Genomic DNA, 17,500 nt, shown 5'->3' on the forward strand with positions numbered 1-17,500 from the left:
AAAATCACTATTTAAAAAATTGGTCCATACATAACGGAAATATGTGCAAAAATCTGAGAAAACCTCTGAAAATTTCATTTCACAAATGTTTATTTTTTTTGTTTCTTCATGTGTTGATAAACAAGCAAAAATACTGTGAATTGGAAAGAAGGCATATGTGTGTGTATTTGGTTTTAGTACGCTGTGTATATTGTTTCGTCTGTTGGCTTCATTGTCTTGTGTATTTTGTTTTTATACCCTCCATCACCATCAGTGGTGATAGAGGGTACATATAATTTTGTCATTCCGTTTGTAACACTGATAAATATTCATTTAAGACCCAAGTATATATATTATTGATCCTTATGAAATTCTGTCTGTCTGCATAAAACACGCTCACGTTAAAACAAAGCAATAAAACTCCATAAAATTCATCCAAAATATTCATTGTTAACCTATGCAGTTTGGTATTGAAAATAAGCAAGATCGGTGAAATAGTTTCTGAGTGGTGCTAGGGTTAATGTTGTCAAAAATCGGTTTACAGTTTCATATAGGAAAATGTGTTTATTGTTAATAACGCCCGTTAAATTGTCGATATCTTCACAAAATTTTACAAATTAAAGTTCTATGTTAATGGAATTCATGCAAAGGAAAAACTTTTCCATTGGTTCGCAATTGGCCATAGTTCCAATACAAGGTACATCCCGAAAAATCACTTAAACTCATTACCTAATTCAGATAATTACACAAAAATTTGTCACTAATATTACCTTTGTATACAGAAATAATACCGTAAAATTTTTTCCGATCGGTCCACAATTGATCATAGCTCCCATATAAGGTACCTTTGTATACAGAAATAATACCGTAAATTTTTTTAAGATTGGTCCACAATTGGTCATAGCTACTATATAGGTACCTCCCGAAAAATCACTTAAACGCCTATAACTCATTACCTAATTTACCTTTGTATACAGAAACAATACCGTAAAATTTGTTCCGATATGTTCACAATTGATCACAGTTCCCATACGAAAATCATTTAAATGCCCTTTTAATCTTACCTAATTAAAATATTTATACAAAACTTGCCACAAATATTACTTTTATCTACCTAAATGTCCACAATTTGTCACAGCTCTCATATAAAAAACCTCGCGAAAAATCACTTAAACGCCCATAACTCATTACCTAATTTAGATAATTACACAAAATTTGCCACAAATATAACCTTTAACTAAAGGAATGTTACGGTAATTTTTTTTCCGATCTATCCAGAATTGGACATAGCTACCAAACAAGTTTCCCTCCCAAAAATCACCATAAGGCGCATAACTTTTTTAGTGATTTTTGGCAAAATTTGGCAAAACTATCACATTTATAGACGAAAATGTAAGTGTAAGTTTTTTCCGTTCGGCCTACAATTGCTCATATATTCTTCCCGAAAATCCCTAGCTCTTTATATAAGAAGATAAAAAATATTACTTCTATGCTCAGAAAGGCACTATAAAATTTCGGTCCACAATTGGTCATAGCTGCCGAACAAGGTTCTCTTCAGAAAAACACTTAAATGTATATAATTGTTGCCAAACAATGATGTATATCAAAATTTGGAAAAAAAATATTACTTTTGTATACAGAAAATATATTTTAAATTAGTTTACCGATCATCCATAATTGTCCGTTATTCCAATACAAGGTTAACTTCCGAAAATTACGTAAACACTTTTTATTCATTACCAAATAATTTTTGCTCATTAATCTTTTTTATCTTCAGAAATGTTACTGTAAATTTCTTTTTCCGATTGGTCCATAATTTGTCATAGCTCCCATACTTTTAAATTTATAACACTCATTTTACTTATTAACAACTCACGATATAGATACAAAATTTGCTTTTATATGTTCTATAAATGGCCATAGCTCCAATACAAGGTCCCTTCACGAAAGTCATTTTCATCGTTTTAAACTAGTTGCATTATCTTAACTAAAATTATGAACAATAATTGTACAACAATATGTTTGAAATTTATACTTATATAAAAGGAAATGGCGTTTGTAATGTTCAATAAATTTTACATTTGATATTCAAATAAAGCTATTCAAATTTTGGGTCTCTTTCTATTAAAAAATATGAGAATCCTATTTTCACAAATATTCCACAAAAAAAACAAAATTATTGATATAAAAGTAGCTGGTGGAGGGTATTTAAGATTCGGCATGACCGAATATAGATAGCACTCTTACTTGTTTTTTATTCTGTTCGTATATTTCGTTGTAAGTTAGTTTTATTGCGTTGTGTTATTAGTTTTTTTGTATTTTTCGATTTGTATGTTTAGATGTTTGTTGGTTTAATTGTCTTGTGTATTTTGTTTATTTTGTGTGTTTATTTTGTTTAGCGTTGTTGTTGTTGCTTTGGTTTTGCTAAAATATTATATATAGTCGAGAAAATAAAATGAATTTAAATTTTATAAAATTAAAAGTTTAAAATACACTATGGTAAATGGTATATAATATTAGTCACAGCAGAATATAGTACTCTTACTTGTTTAAATATGTTTCAGTATTAGCTAAAAATTACGACAGTTTTGACACCTGTATCGAAAATATTATACCTCTATAAAAACTTAACAAAAATTTTGAAATCATTTTTCCCGTAATCACCTCGAAATTGTGTAATTTCAAAAAATTGTACATGTTTAATTTTTCACAAATTATACTGAGGTCGAGATTTTCAATAGCTGGTAGGGAAAAAATATATATTTTTTTAATTTTTCACATGTTCAGCACATTAATACGCATCAATTGATAGGTATTCATAAATTAAATTCTTAAAAAGTCCGTTCCTCGGACACTCCAATGTACATATGGGCAATTTCGTGTCAAGAGGCTCAACTCGAAAATCAAGGTTAGTACTGACACAAATTCTCACCTTTACCGGCTAAGAACTGTCGGACTTAGGGGATCAAAATTGGACAATTTGGTCATATGGGGTTTTATTCAAATGTGTATAACTTTTTCAAATAATATAAACTAGGAAAACATAAACATATGTTTAAGATTTTTTGTTGCAAAAACCAACACATTCATACAAGGAAAAAGAAAATATCATTTCATATACGTACACGTCAAAAAAATATGATTTGCATTTTTGTTAAAATAATATAATTTTCCCTTTTGTTTTGCAAATTTATTTTTTAAAGAATAGAAACAAGTAACTAAAATGTTTTCAATTATATGAGAGTAGATTGTGTGTGATCGTAGAATAATTTTTATGCAAATAATGTATGTTTGAAATTTGAAACTAACACCAATTTTTCAAGTGTTTTTCAAAACAATTTTTTTTACGAAAAACAAAAACAAAATCTACGTCTCTTCAATGTTTACCAGCAAAGAATATGAAAGTGTGGTTGCTTTGCGCTTGCTTGAATACAGTATAGAACAACAACGTATTGCTAGTGCTTAGCGCATACAAGTGTATAGAAAAACACTGTCTATAGCTACGAGCATTTACAAAAACAAAAGTGTACCAAGTGCATAGGGGATGGGCACTCTTGGTTTAAACAAACCAGGGATCGTAAATAATTATCTTTGAATTTTTAAGGAAAAAAATCAAATATAAGAAAATATAGGAGAACAACTTTAAAGATACCATTTTTATTGTTTTGAGCCATATTTTTATAAAACACTATACTTTTTAAATATTTGATTTTTATTTTTTTGCCAAAAAATAATAATTATTTTCTGATTTTTATTTTTTGTTGCGCAGATTTTTATTTATTTTTTTTTTTTTGGCAGAAATAATAATTATTTTTTGATTTTTATATTTTTGGCAGAAATAAAAATCATTAAGGTAATATCATTGTTGTTTATTCATTTGTTTAATAAAGAAATAATTTTATAAATAATAAAATGTATAACTAAATAAATCTGTATTTTATATTATTTGATATTAAAATAAAATAATGAACAAACAAATAAACAAACAGACATACTAACGAACAAATAATTAAACAAACAAATACACAAACGAACGAACAAATAAACGAACTAACGAACAAACATAGAAACTATCTAAGATCAAATAAACAAATAAGCAAAGAAAAAAATCAAGCTAATTAACAAACAAATGAATAAGCAAAAATGATATTGCCTTAATGATTTTTATTTCTGCCAAAAATATAAAAATCAAAAAATAATTATTATTTCTGCCAAAAAAAAAAAAAAAATAAAAATCAGTTTTTGATTTTTATTTGTGCCCCAAAAAAATAAAAATCGGAAAATAATTATTATTTCCACCAAAAAAAAAAAAAAAAAAAAAAAAAAATAAAAATACAAAATAATTATTATTTTTTCAGTTTTATTATAAAAATCATAACGGTTACGGTCCCTGAAACAAACTCCTTTGGGCAATTTTTGCTAGGACTAATGAGTGAAAAGTTACACTCATTTGAATAAAACCAAGAATGACAAAAATGCCCAACGTCTGATAGTTCTTGACCGATAGAGCTGAAAGTTTGTGTCTTTCCTACTATACAATAGTATTAACCATCCTGCATCGACTTTAAGTTGAAATACCGCGGTAACCTGAAACCGCGGTATTGATGGCGTCTCTATGAATGTCGTTCAAAGCTGCTGTATACGAAGTCCGATCTAAGGGATCCTGAACATAACTACGTATGCTCTCTTCGTATACACGAAGGTCCTTCCTGACATGCCTCGGGGGAGCATCCAACTGTGTGATGTTAAAGTTGGGATGACTCCTCCGGTGACATCCCAGGAGGAACTGTTTAGTCAGCATGACATTATGTTCCTTGACTGGGAGAACCTTCGTTTCCTCATGTAGATGATGTTCTGAGGTTATTTGCATGCAGCCCGTTACAGTCCTTAGGACGGCATTTTGGCAGCTTTGAATATTTCTCCACTGGGTATCACTCAGCGATGGAGACCTCACTGGAGCAGCATAATTGACCTCTGACCGGCCAATTGTTTTATAGGTAGCCAACAAGGTTTCCTTGTCCATTCCCCAGATGCTGCCGGCTAGCGCTTTGAGGACCTTGTTTCTACTTTGCAATTTGTGCGTAATTGCAGTGGCATGAGCTGAGGAAGTAAACAGGCTGTCAAAGGTTACCCCCAAAATCTTTGGGTAGTTCACAGTCGGAATTTGGTTTCCATCGACTACGACGCCTAGGTTCAAGTCCAGGTGGTGAAAAGTGTAGCTGAAGATTTCGCTGGTGATAGTTTCAGGTTACGTCCAGTGAATAAGTTGTGCATTTCTCCGAGATAACCATTCACTCGATCGCATAGCTCATCAACGTTTTGGCCCGTCGCCATAATTGTGCAGTCGTCCGCATAAGATATCACTTCCACACCTTGTTAGAGTCGGGTTGGAGAGAGACCGAACCGTAGACCACAACTTACTAACACCTGAGCTCAAGTTGCAGTTCTTCAAATGATCTAACCATTTATTCCGCTTGTCCTCATTTACCAACCTGCTGATATCATGATTCAGCTGGACAATACGTGGGTCGTCGGGGTTGATAATTCGGAGGTCATCGCGCTCATCTGCTAGTCTCGCTGCCTCTGCTGGGAAGTGCGGTCGCACTAAGGATAGTCGACCAGCAGGAATAAAGCGGGCTACTGCTGCGATGATGGTTTCGCGGAACTTGCTCTCTGCTTGGTGTACGTTGCTAGGAGCTGGAAGATCATTGAAGATGCGATCAGTGAATTCTCTGAAGCCGGGCCAGTCTGCTTTCTTTTGGTTTATGTTGAGACGGCGTTCAGAGACGATAAAGTCATTGGGTCGATCCAGACAAATGATTATGGGTAAGTGGACTGAGGCTAGAGAAACTACTGCTCTCCACGTTGCGTAGTTTATCAGACCAGGGCTCGCTATTGTGATGTCTGGAGAGCTGGCGCAGTTACCCATAATCCGTGTGGGGGCATCATCATTTATTGTGCAGAAGGTGGATTCATCAATTTGTTCCGCCAGTGACGCGCCTCTCTGGTCTTCCCCTAGACTAGAGTGCCAGAGCTGATGATGCGCGTTAAAGTCCCCAAGGACGCATTTCGCCGTCTAATAATGTCCTAATGTCGGGACGGTAGCCTGATGGACAACTGGCTACTGGCGGAATGTAGACATTATAGAGCTCTAGGTCGGTTTCCCCCGATCTGACTGCAATACCTTGGACTTCAAGGTATTGGTCCCTAGCGTTGAGATCAAGGGAAAGAGCTCTATACTGCACTGTGTTATGAATTATAAATGCAATGCCCCCACCGTTGCTTCTGGTGCGGTCTTTTCGGAGAACGTTGTAACCGTTACAACTGTGCAGACTGGAATTACTCGTCAGTTTTGTCTCCTGGACCGCAGCGACCACGATGTTGTTTTGCTGCATAAATCTGGTTATCTCGGGTAATTTACTCTGGAGGCCATTGCAGTTAAACTGCAATATGGATATCACCCCAAGTCTCTGGACCGCAATCGATGGAGTCAGCGGCGAGGGTTGTTGTTGCTACTGAAGATGTTGTCTTTGCTGCAGTTGTTGTGATTGCGGTGGGGAGGGTGGAGGTGTGGCGTAAGATGACGACGATGACGATGTCGATGCTGCCAATGAATTTCGTCGCTGTTGTTGGCAGCATGGGGCGACAAAAGAATCCGACCACTCCCGATGATGATTTAGTCCAGAGCAGTTTCTGAGGTGACACCAGCCCAAACAAGTGTTGCACCTTAATTGGGTGGACATATGGTGCAACCGGTTCTGGCAAACTGTACAGAACCATGGTCCGGGATTTAATTCGATTCCGACACGGACCAATAGGATACGGAGCAGCAATGCCGGAAGATGTTGCTCCGTTGGTAAAAATGTGTAGTTGTTGCTGAGGTTGACAGCCCTTGGCCGAAAAATTTCGGGTCATTCCGGTACGTAGAACCGGCTATCGGGGAATGTATATCTTTGGTATCGTTCTTCTGTTTCTAATTAAATTATCTGGATCTTAACACCCTTTTCATACCACTAGGATTGATATTTTTTGACAAAGTTGGCTAGTATATAATATTGTAGATATAAGCACTAATATATTTTAAATTTTCAAGACATCGTAGCGGTATACAACTCCAAAACATGCCTTAACAAAACGCGATCCTATACAGTATATTTTAGTTTTTATTACTCATAACATTCATGATTATGTTGCCCATTACAACAACACTGTATGTTCAAAATTTTGGGTTTATTTTGATCATAGTAGATAATATTTAAACAGATATCAATATTTTTGAGTTAGACCATAATTATATGGTGACATTCAGCCTAGAGGCCATTGGTTATAAAAAGAATGATTCCACTATATTGAATGGCGTTTCTTCGAGGCATGCTTTGGAGTTGTACACTTACACAATATATTAAAAACTTAAAACGTATAACAGCTGATATCTAAAACAATATATAGAAGACGAGTTTCCCCCAAAAACTGTGACCCTAGTATTATAAAAATATACTTGAGTTCCAATAAATTGAATTAGCGATAGAAGAATGATTCCTATAATATATCTTGGAAAGTTTAAATACAGATTCTTGAAACAAAAAATATTGTTTTTAGATACCCCAAGTGGTATATTAAATTCCAATAACAAATTTTGGTTTTATCTCTGGGAAAAAGAGAAAAAATACAAATATTGCAAAAAATCGCCATTTTAATGATATTACAGGAAAAGATGATACAAATGCCCCAAAATTGTGCACCAAATGGTCCAAAAATATATATCCATTCAGTTGATAGTTACCCCTTAAAACAATTTTTAGCAAAAAAACATTCGATTCTAATTTTTGTGTTTCGTATAATAAAGTCAAATATGAAATACAGAAAAAATTCGTATACTTTTGTGAGGTAATTTTATGGACTTTTTTTAAATAAATCTAAATTAATTTAAGTAAATGTGAATTTTTAAGTTTTAAAAAGCGTGATATCAAAGCTAAGGACCGTCTAGACAATTTAACAAATTTATTTATTAATTTTGCATACAAAATATGTTCTTAAATTTGGTTTTTTTTCATATTATACCTAAATTCTGCGATGGGTAGTCATCTTGACGTGATGCAGATGCTTAAGTGCGGATCTGTAGAGCCATGCTGGAGGGAATGGCCATCACAAGTTGGCTATTCCTGGTAGGGTCACCCATTCCAGACGGTCTACTTTGAGCGCGAAACTAAGAACTACCCTCCCCCTGTCTGGTAGTGTCTGTTTCCCTATGGGACGGCTATCAGACGCTTTCCACGGCTATTCTCCCCTCACTGAGAGGGGTGGTCATGGAAAGCAAGTCCGGCTGATTCTATGAACCATACACTTGAATGTGTAAAGTCCGTCTGAATCCACCAGCGTCTGTTTCCCCTGTGGGGTCGGCAGTTTAACCTGGCAGAAGGTTAAAAATGCACCTGTCACTATGACAAAAAATGGAAGAGAAGAAGGAATCATGCCCCGCGTACCCGGTCAGGGGCTTCATAATCTCCGGGGACCCTACTTCCACAGCGACGGTAATGGGCTGTGGAAAGTCGAATGCGACTGTTACCCAGACTAGTCAGGCGGCCACACCGGGTCAGGCTAGTTTGCGAGTTACCGGCGTCGCAGGAGGTCAGTTTGGTACACCCAGGCTGGCTGAATGTAAAAAATTTAAAAAAATCCGTAGTTGCTCACCAAGTGGCGAGGTACCTCTGGACTTCTCAGCAAGTACCTCCAAAGCTGCTGCAGCCCAAACCGCCAAGACGGTTAAAAACCCTGCTTCGGGTACTGTTGATAAGGGGTCGGCTAAGTCGTCTCTTGCACCAGCTTCCCAAGTGCCAATTGTACCTCCAGGTTCAGTGATGGTATCCTCCTGTCCTGGGGATGTACCACCCCCTGCCAAGTCTGGCAACCAACAATCGACTCGGCACAAAAAACCCTCCAAGCGGGCGGCAACTACGAGGCGTTCCGCCTATAGAATTATTGAGCTACTTGGGTCCAAACCACCCGGGGAACTCACCACGGAGCAATCAGCTTCCCTCCAGTGGGCCAAGACCCAGATCGCTGGCAAAGACAAGGCTTCTCCTCCCGCCGAAGTGAAAACGGAAGCGGCGCCTAAACGGCAACGTTCAGAGGAGGAAGCAGCTTCCGCAAGCCAGCAATTAGGGACGAAACGTCCAAAACAAACGCAGAAGTCAATGACGCGCTCCTTCAGTGAGGTTGCTAAAGACAGCCTCGTTCGGGCCGTCATTGACCGAAGCGATGTTGACGGATCCATATCCCAGTCTAACTGGGATGAGGTGAAGCAAAAACTCATGGGAGTGTTCTGGCAAGTGCTCAAAGAGAACCCAGGCACACCTCCTCAATGCGACGACGCTGGATGGTTTCAGGGTCACGTGAAATTAATGACTTGTGCAGATGAACGCTCAGCGTTGCTGCTCAAGTCTGCCATTTCGCTACTGGGTGAGGTATGGGGTGGATCTAAGCTTGATGTGGTGACTCCTGAGGAGATACCACGCAGGCCTCGATCCATCGCCAAAATACCGTCAGAACCCTCCACTCCCGAAGAGATCTTGGAGATCCTAAAGTGCTGCAACCCTCAGCTTCCAACTAATGACTGGAAAGTTGTAAGGGTTTCAGAGGCTGACGGATCTTCGAGACATGTGATTGTAGTCCTGAACAAGGAATCCTTGGAACCGCTGCGAGAAACAAAGGGGAAGGTCTATTACGGCTTCGGAACGATCTTCCTCCACGTTTATCGTAGCGATTCCAAGGGCGATCCCTCTCCGAAGGTGGATGTAGCTGACGATGTGACCGTGCAGTCAATAGAAAGCACGGTTAGCAACACAACCTCTGATCCCTCCGAGAAAGATGATGCTCAGTCAGTCTCTGAATTGATGAGCAAACTCTCCACTCGGAAGGATGAGGAGGTCGACGATGACGACCTTCTGGGGCTATCCCAGGAGATCGCCAACGTCGATGTTGTTACCCCAGGAGATGGTGAGATTGACTCAAATCAATCTACACCACTCTAAAGCAGCATCAGCTGCATTGCTCCTCCGAGTGGCGCAGAGAGGGGAGGAGCTAATAATGGTCCAAGAACCATGGATCCATCAGGATCGGGTTTGCGGACTACAACATAAGGACTATAAAATCCTGTATGTTAAAAGTTCAGGTAAAGTAAGGTCCTGTATTCTGGCCAAAAGCTCTCTTCACATCTTCATCTTATCTGATTTCAGTGATGAAGATACGGTCGCAGCCGCACTAGAACATGGCGGCGCAGCTTGATCGATTTTGTTTATGTTTGGAGTGTGCGGTGTATGTGTATGTACGTGTGTGTGTTGATGTTTTTGTACAGTGGTGTGTAATGCAAGAGCACACTACACTGTCATCATATGTGCTGACGCTAACTCGCACCACAGTATTTGGGGTAGCAGCGACACTAACACAAGGGGTGAGCAACTTTTCAATTTCATTATTAGTAGAAATTTGGAAGTAGTAAATAGGGGTTCAGAACCCACTTTTATTGTATATAACAGAAGAGAGTTACTAGACATAACGCTCTTGAGTGCTAAAGCACCGCGAATGTATCACTCATTGGACCGTATCTAACGACTGTTCTTTGTCAGACCATCGATATATAGACTTTATGATTGGTAATATAAAAGGGAATATGAATAGTATTCATAATAGAAGGAAGACGAATTGGGAAGTTCAACATAACCTGCTTTCCTCGTCTCTTATTTCTCTCCCTACTCTAGAAAGTACTGAGGATATTAACGCAGCAGTTCACACCCTAACGGATGCTTTCCGTATGGCGACAACAACTGCCTGTAAACCCTCCATCAAGAGAGGAAAATCCAAACCCTCATAGTGGAACAATGAAATAGCAAATGCTAGGAAATTATGCCGTAAACTGTTCAACGAGGCAAAAAGTACCAATAACTGGATACCCTATAAGACCTCAGTGAATCGTTTCAAAAACTTGACTAGAAATGCGAAGAGGAAGGCGTGGAGGGACTTCTGCACGAACGTTGAAGGTTCCTCCGAGACCAACCGACTTCGCAAGATTCTGTCTACCTCACATGTTGTCCCGAGCTATATCCAAAAGCCCTGTGGCAACTGGACTATGTCCTGCAGAGAATCCTTGGAAGTGCTGCTGGACACTCATTTTCCGGGATGTCAACCTCTTAATGAGGAGACCCGGTTCATTTAGCGCCTGATACCAGCTCTATAGTCATTAATAGAGAGAGAATCCAATGGGCGCTTAACAGTTTCGACCCATACAAATCTCCGGGTCCAGATGGTATTATACCTGCGGATCTTCAAAAGAATGAAGATCTCGTCACTCCATGGCTGCTATCGATCTAAAAAGCATGCCTAAGGTTGCTATACATCCCTCATATGTGGATGAGATATGTGGTCTTTATTTCTAAAGGGGGAAAGACATCACATACCAAAAATAAAGACTATAGACTAATCAGTCTTGCGTCTTTTCTTCTCAAGACTCTTGAAAGAGTCATTGATGTACACCTGAGATTAACCATCCCCACGGAATTGATCTCCAAATCACAACATGCCTATACCAAAGGCAAGTCTGTGGAAACGGCTCTACACTCGCTAGTGGGACATGTAGAAAGTTTACTAGCGAATATGGAGTACTCTCTTGTTGCCTTCCTTGACATCGAAGGTGCCTTTAACAATGTCGAACCCTATGCCATTATAGACGCACTTGATGGACTAGAGGTTGATCATCGAACTCAGCAGCTTATTAAAAAACTTCTGAGTAACAGGGTCATAAGTGCAACGATGGGCGGAGTCAATGTCTCAAGACTCGCTAGCCGTGGCACACCACAGGGGGGAGTCCTATCTCCCCTTCTCTGGAATGTGGCTATGAACTCCTTACTAAATGAACTGGATAAAAGGAGAATTAAAACTGTCGCTTATGCTGATGATGTGCATGGAATCTGCTCTTAACTTGCTTAGCAAGTGGAGTGTTACCTGTGGCCTCAGTGTAAATCCACTGAAAACAGAACTTGTTCTTTTTACAAGCAAGTATAAGATTGAAAACTTTATGCCTCCAAAGTTAAACGGAATAAGACTTAATCTCACTGATCATGCGAAATACCTTGGAGTAATCCTTGACAGTAAACTATCCTGGAATATGAACATCCAAAACAGGATAAATAAGGCAAATATAGCTATTTACACCTGCAAGAGGGCAGTTGGTTCAAACTGGGGCGTCAACCCTAAAGGTATCAACTGGATCTTCAAAGCGGTTGTTAAGCCCATACTATTCTATGGTGTTATTGTATGGTGGCAGGCATTGGAAAACGCTTCTCATTGTGCAGCCGTCGAACGTACCTTACGAAATATTGCAATACTGATCACGGGAGCAATGAGGTCGACGCCAACGAAGGCCCTGCTAACCATAATGAACTGGTTACCAGCTGACCTGATGGCGATTCAACTAGCCCTTAATTCTGCAATCAGACTAAACGCGTGTGGTTCGTGGTCCGGTAGTAGAGGTATAGGGCACTCACGAATAATTAAACACTTCGAGTCCTTGCATCTTAATGTAGACTATTGCGTTGCGAAACCTCACTTCGACAGACGCTTTCACATCCGAATTCCCAATAGGAATTCAGTACACGAGTCACACTCAACTGATGGTGTAACAAATGTTTTCACTGACGGCTCCAAGAGGAGTGGAAGAGTGGGTGGTGGCTTTTACATTGAAAGATTTGGAATCAAATCCTCTTTTAGGCAGAGATATCTGCTATTTAACGAGTCGCCAACTGGCTGAGGTATTATCAAATATCGGGTGATATATGTATATATACGGACAGCAAAGCTGCGATCAAAAATATAGCGGGTGTCTTTACGACATGTAGGTTAACCGAAGAATGCCGGGTATCTTTGAATGAGATAGCGAGACATTCTAGGATAACGCTAATATGGGTTCCTGGACATAGTAATTGTCGGGGAAACTGTATAGCTGACGAACTTGCCAGGAATGGTGCGATGAGAGGGGAGGATGAAATCGACGCATTTACTGGTATCTCTCTTACTAACTGTAAGCTTCTGGTTCAGACTGAACTATATGAGATGGCTCAAATCAGATGGTTCAGTGAAACCACCTGTCTCAATTCGAGGTCAATTTGGCCTCTATACGATGCTCTCAGGTCAAGCTTACTATTAAGCTTTCGCAGGGAACAGATAAGAGTGCTGGTATCAGTCATAACGGGACACTGTACTATTGGCAATCACGCCAGAAGAATGGGTGTCGAATATAACGACTACTGTAGAAGTTGTAACAATGAGGAGGAAGAGGAAACAATACCTCACCTTCTCTGTAATTGCCCATCATTCAATGAAAGCTGAGAACAATGTTTCGGCCTTTCTGCTTTATCTTGTCTGGATGAGCTATCTGGGATATGTCTAAAGAATATCCTAAACTTTGTAAATCAAACTGGTTGGTTTAAAACTGGAAGTAGAGAGTGAAAATCAATTGAACTCCTACGACCACTAGGGTAACACAACGGGACCGCAACTAGGTGGACCCAAGTGAGCCACTCATGTTTGATTGAGTGGCTGCCCTTCTTACCTTACCTTACCTTACCTAAATTCGAATACTTATGAGAGACATTTTACTTTAATTATTACCTTTATACCATTTAGATTGTCCACCGCTAAAATTGTTGAACGTTGATCTTCGTAACAAATAAAACAGAATCCTTTTGACTTTCCAGAATCCTTGTCGCGTACTAAATTTATATTGACAATTTCTCCATACTGAGAGAACACACAAACTATATCGCCTTCAGTCAACGTATATGGAAAGCCACCAACAAAGATCCATGCTGAATCTTTATACATATCATGCCAAGAACCTTTTCCTTTTGTATCCTTTAACTCAAGTTCACTGAGTTTTAATACATTTTTCATATTTCTGAAAGAAGAAATAATTTTACTCATTATAAATTATTTTTTTTATTTAGATTTTAGGGTAAACAAGTAAGAGTGCTATATTCGGCTGTGCCGAATCTTATATACCCTTCACCATAGTGTATTTTAAACACATTAGTTTTATAATTTTTTTCCGACTACATTAATATTACACCAAAAGCAAAACAAAATGAACAACGACAACGCTAAACGAAATAAAAAACAAAATACACAACGCATCTAAACATACATACATAACGAAAAACACGGAAAAACAAAATAAACAATGCAGTGGTATAGGAAAAAAAGACGGATATAATTCGGTAACTTCTAAACGGTTAATCCGATTTTAATGAAATTTGGTATGCACAAAGACGAGGTGTTGTCGAGTTTAGGTTTTGAATTTGGACCTTATAGGCCAAGCAGGGCCCGGCGGGGGTCCCTAAATTAGGACACCTCGGCTATGTTAAATTTCTTCATTTGAGTTCCGATTTAAAAAATTTCGTATATAAAATCACTATAAAAATGTCGTAGCAGTAAATTATCTCTTATAGTTTAGGAGATATTCGCATTTGAAAATTAAAATTTTAAAATTTTTACCGTCCTTACTTTAGTTTTTTAATAATAGCGGGTCCAAATATTCCCGATTTTCACCATTTTTTTTTATTCGCTTAACAAGTTTATATGTCAAGCAGTGAAAGAATTATGTAAAAATCATGACTGAGTCCAAAGTTATAGGCATATTAATTAAAAAATTAAAAAAAGGCGATTTTTCCCATTTTTTGGGAAAAATTATCTTTTTCTTTTGAAGTTATCTAAAAAGTTTCTAAGAAGATGTATATAGAATTTATACTTTTTGGAAAGCTGACTTTACATAAAATACGATAAATGAAACAAAACCTAAAAATTTTTGATACCGAGGGGACCAGGTCCATCCAAAAAACCCTATTTTTTATGGAAAATTCAATTTTGAGCAAAAATTCTCAAATCGCATAGTCGATATCAAATTATAGTGACCTGTTTTATATGACCCAATATGTTCTTAATCATTTTGTAACGGGTATGGATATAATAGGCAAAAAACCAAAAAATCCCATTTTTGGGATTTTTTTAAACTCTTTTGGGAATTCCGGAATTTCTAATAAGAAAATTCGAAATTTTTATTTAATTTTGGATTTTGAGTAAAAAAATCTACCTAACTGTAAAATTTCATCAAAAAATATTCATATATAAATAAAAACATTTTTTATTTTTTTTTTTATTTTTTTTTAAAGTATTCCGCGAATTTTTTAATTTTCAAAAATTATATACAGTTTTGTAAAATAAATTACCTTTCCATTGATATATAACATGCCTACCTAATGTTTTTTAAGTGACAAATTAATTAGGGAAAACTCAACATCTTTTAGAAAATTTACCTAGCACTATTATTTGTATTTGTATTATTTGTAATTTTCTAACCATGGCGTTCGTACTAAAAAAAATAATTTGTGCTCCACTTTATTTGAACACTCTTCAGCTCCTTTTCAAGATAAAGTCAACTTCTTAGTGAAATATATTGAAACTGCACATAAAAATAAAGTGGATAAAACTGATATATGTAAAATTGAAAATTTTATAAAATCAGTTGATATAAAACTGAAAAGTGTTCGGTATTCCATTGCTAAATTTCGATCGAAATTTTCTGATTGGCTGGATGAATGTGTAGAAGTTGCTATTTGCGTATCAACTGTTGGTGCTCCCTGTAAGCAGTATGAGGATTTGAGCTCAAAATCAAAGAGGAAAAGGTTATCAACTTCACTAGAAACCTTATCTAACGAAGAAGTTTCGGACACTTTTAAAGTAATGTTAAGAAAAGAAAAACAGCCTTTGGATGCCATAAAAATTGCAAATATTCTTCCAACCGCAACACCAAGACGACTAAAAAGAAGTGTAATACAATCATCTGATACAACGTTCACTGAGGAAGAAGCTATTGCGCTTATGTTGCAGCTGGGATTAGGTCGTGATAACTACATAACGTTAAGAAAGGCGCTATCTGAAAAAGGAGTGGTTGTTTTACCATCATATGACAAAATAAATGAAAAGAAGAAAAGCATTATACCATCTCCTATTGAAATAACTGATCGGAAGGCTGTTATTGGATTCGGCGCTCTACTCGAAAATACTGCTTTAAGGATTGCTTCTGACTTTTCTTCAGACCAACTAAAAAAATAAATTCTTGTGATCTTCAACTCATTTGTAAGTGGGGGTGTGATGGATTATCAGCACTCTCGAAATATAAACAAATCAACACAAGTGAATCATCTTCCGAGTATTAAAGTGTATTTATGGCATCGCTAGTTCTATTAAGAATTCGAAAGTATGCTGACAGCGATTCTCCATCAACCAGTTTCGATGATATTTGGAAGAATTCGACTCCAGGATCCAAAGCTTTTTGTAGGCCAATAAGCTTTGAGTATATAGAGGAATCCAAAACAACAACGCAAGATTTGATAAATCGTATTGAAGCAGAAATAAAAACTTGGAACCTATAACAATCGAAATAGAAAATTATTCTTTAACATCCTATGATTTAAAACTTACAATGATTGATGGGAAAGTTGGAAATGCCATTACAGGAACATCATCTACTTGGTACTGCTACATATGTGGTGATAAAAAATCAGAATTTTCGAATATTTCCAAGCAAAGGGCAATAAATGAGGAAACATTACAATTTGTAATATCCCCCCTACATGCTCGCATACGATTTCTGAACATTTTCTACATTTAGCATATGAATATACAGAAGCATACCGGAAATTTTACAGTTAGGTAGATTTTTTTACTTAAAATTCCAAATTAAATAAAAATTTCGAATTTTCTTATTAGGAATCCCGGAATTCCCAAAAAAGTTTTAAAAAATCCCAAAAATGGGATTTTTTGGTTTTTTGCCTATTATATCCATACCAGGGGCGGGGTTATCGAAACCCGTTACAAAATGATTAAGAACATATTGGGTCATATAAAACAGGTCACTATAATTTGATATCGACTATGCGATCTGAAAATTTTTGCTCAAAATTGAATTTTCCATAAAAAATAGGGGTTTTTGGATGGACCTGGTCCCCTCGGTTTAAAAAATTTTTAGGTTTTGTTTCATTTATCGTATTTTATGTAAAGTCAGCTTTCCAAAAAGTAAAAATTCTATATACATCTTCTTAGAAACTTTTTAGATAACTTAAAAAGAAAAAGATACTTTTTTCCCCAAAAATGGCAAAAAATCGCCTTTTTTAATTTTTTAAATTAAAATGCCTATAACTTTGGACTCATCATGAATTTACATAATTCTTTCACTGCTTGATATATAAACTTGTTGTTAAGCGAACAAAAAAGTGCGAAAATCGGAAATATTTGGACCCGCTATTATCAAAAAACTAAAGTAAGGTCGGTAAAAATTTTAATTTTCAAATGCGAATATCTTTTAAACTATAATAGATAATTTACTGCTACATTTTTTATAGTGCTCGATGAGGAGATTCTATATACGAAATTTTTTTAAATCGAAACTCAAATGAAGAAATAGGATCGTTTT

At 36.9% G+C, this 17,500-nt stretch overlaps 2 protein-coding genes across 3 annotated transcripts in view; one reads left to right on the forward strand and one right to left on the reverse strand.

Annotated features, from left to right (window-relative positions):
• Positions 1–17,500, reverse strand: part of LOC124419502 (RNA-binding motif protein, X-linked 2) — a 51,419-nt gene that overhangs the window by 2,562 nt on the left and 31,357 nt on the right. Inside the window, exon 2 of one of the 2 annotated variants that reach the window (XM_046949266.1) lies at positions 13,642–13,927. In XM_046949266.1, coding sequence (XP_046805222.1) covers positions 13,642–13,927 — 286 coding nt within the window. Of the gene's footprint in view, positions 1–13,641; positions 13,969–17,500 lie in introns of those variants that run through there. The other variant, XM_046949265.1, reaches the window with a different exon arrangement.
• LOC124419501 lies at positions 8,087–10,254 on the forward strand. The gene is made up of 2 exons (XM_046949264.1): positions 8,087–10,150; positions 10,215–10,254. Exon 1 carries the CDS (start codon positions 8,430–8,432, stop codon positions 10,008–10,010), a length of 1,581 nt encoding a protein of 526 aa, XP_046805220.1. The 5' UTR covers positions 8,087–8,429; the 3' UTR covers positions 10,011–10,150; positions 10,215–10,254.

This window comes from Lucilia cuprina, chromosome 4, assembly GCF_022045245.1.
Source record: "Lucilia cuprina isolate Lc7/37 chromosome 4, ASM2204524v1, whole genome shotgun sequence".
NCBI lineage: Eukaryota > Metazoa > Arthropoda > Insecta > Diptera > Calliphoridae > Lucilia > Lucilia cuprina.

Excerpts from the sequence above, each read along its gene's own strand:
- LOC124419501 (XM_046949264.1), top strand. The coding sequence starts at position 8,430 with ATGGAAGAGAAGAAGGAATCATGCCCCGCGTACCCGGTCAGGGGCTTC.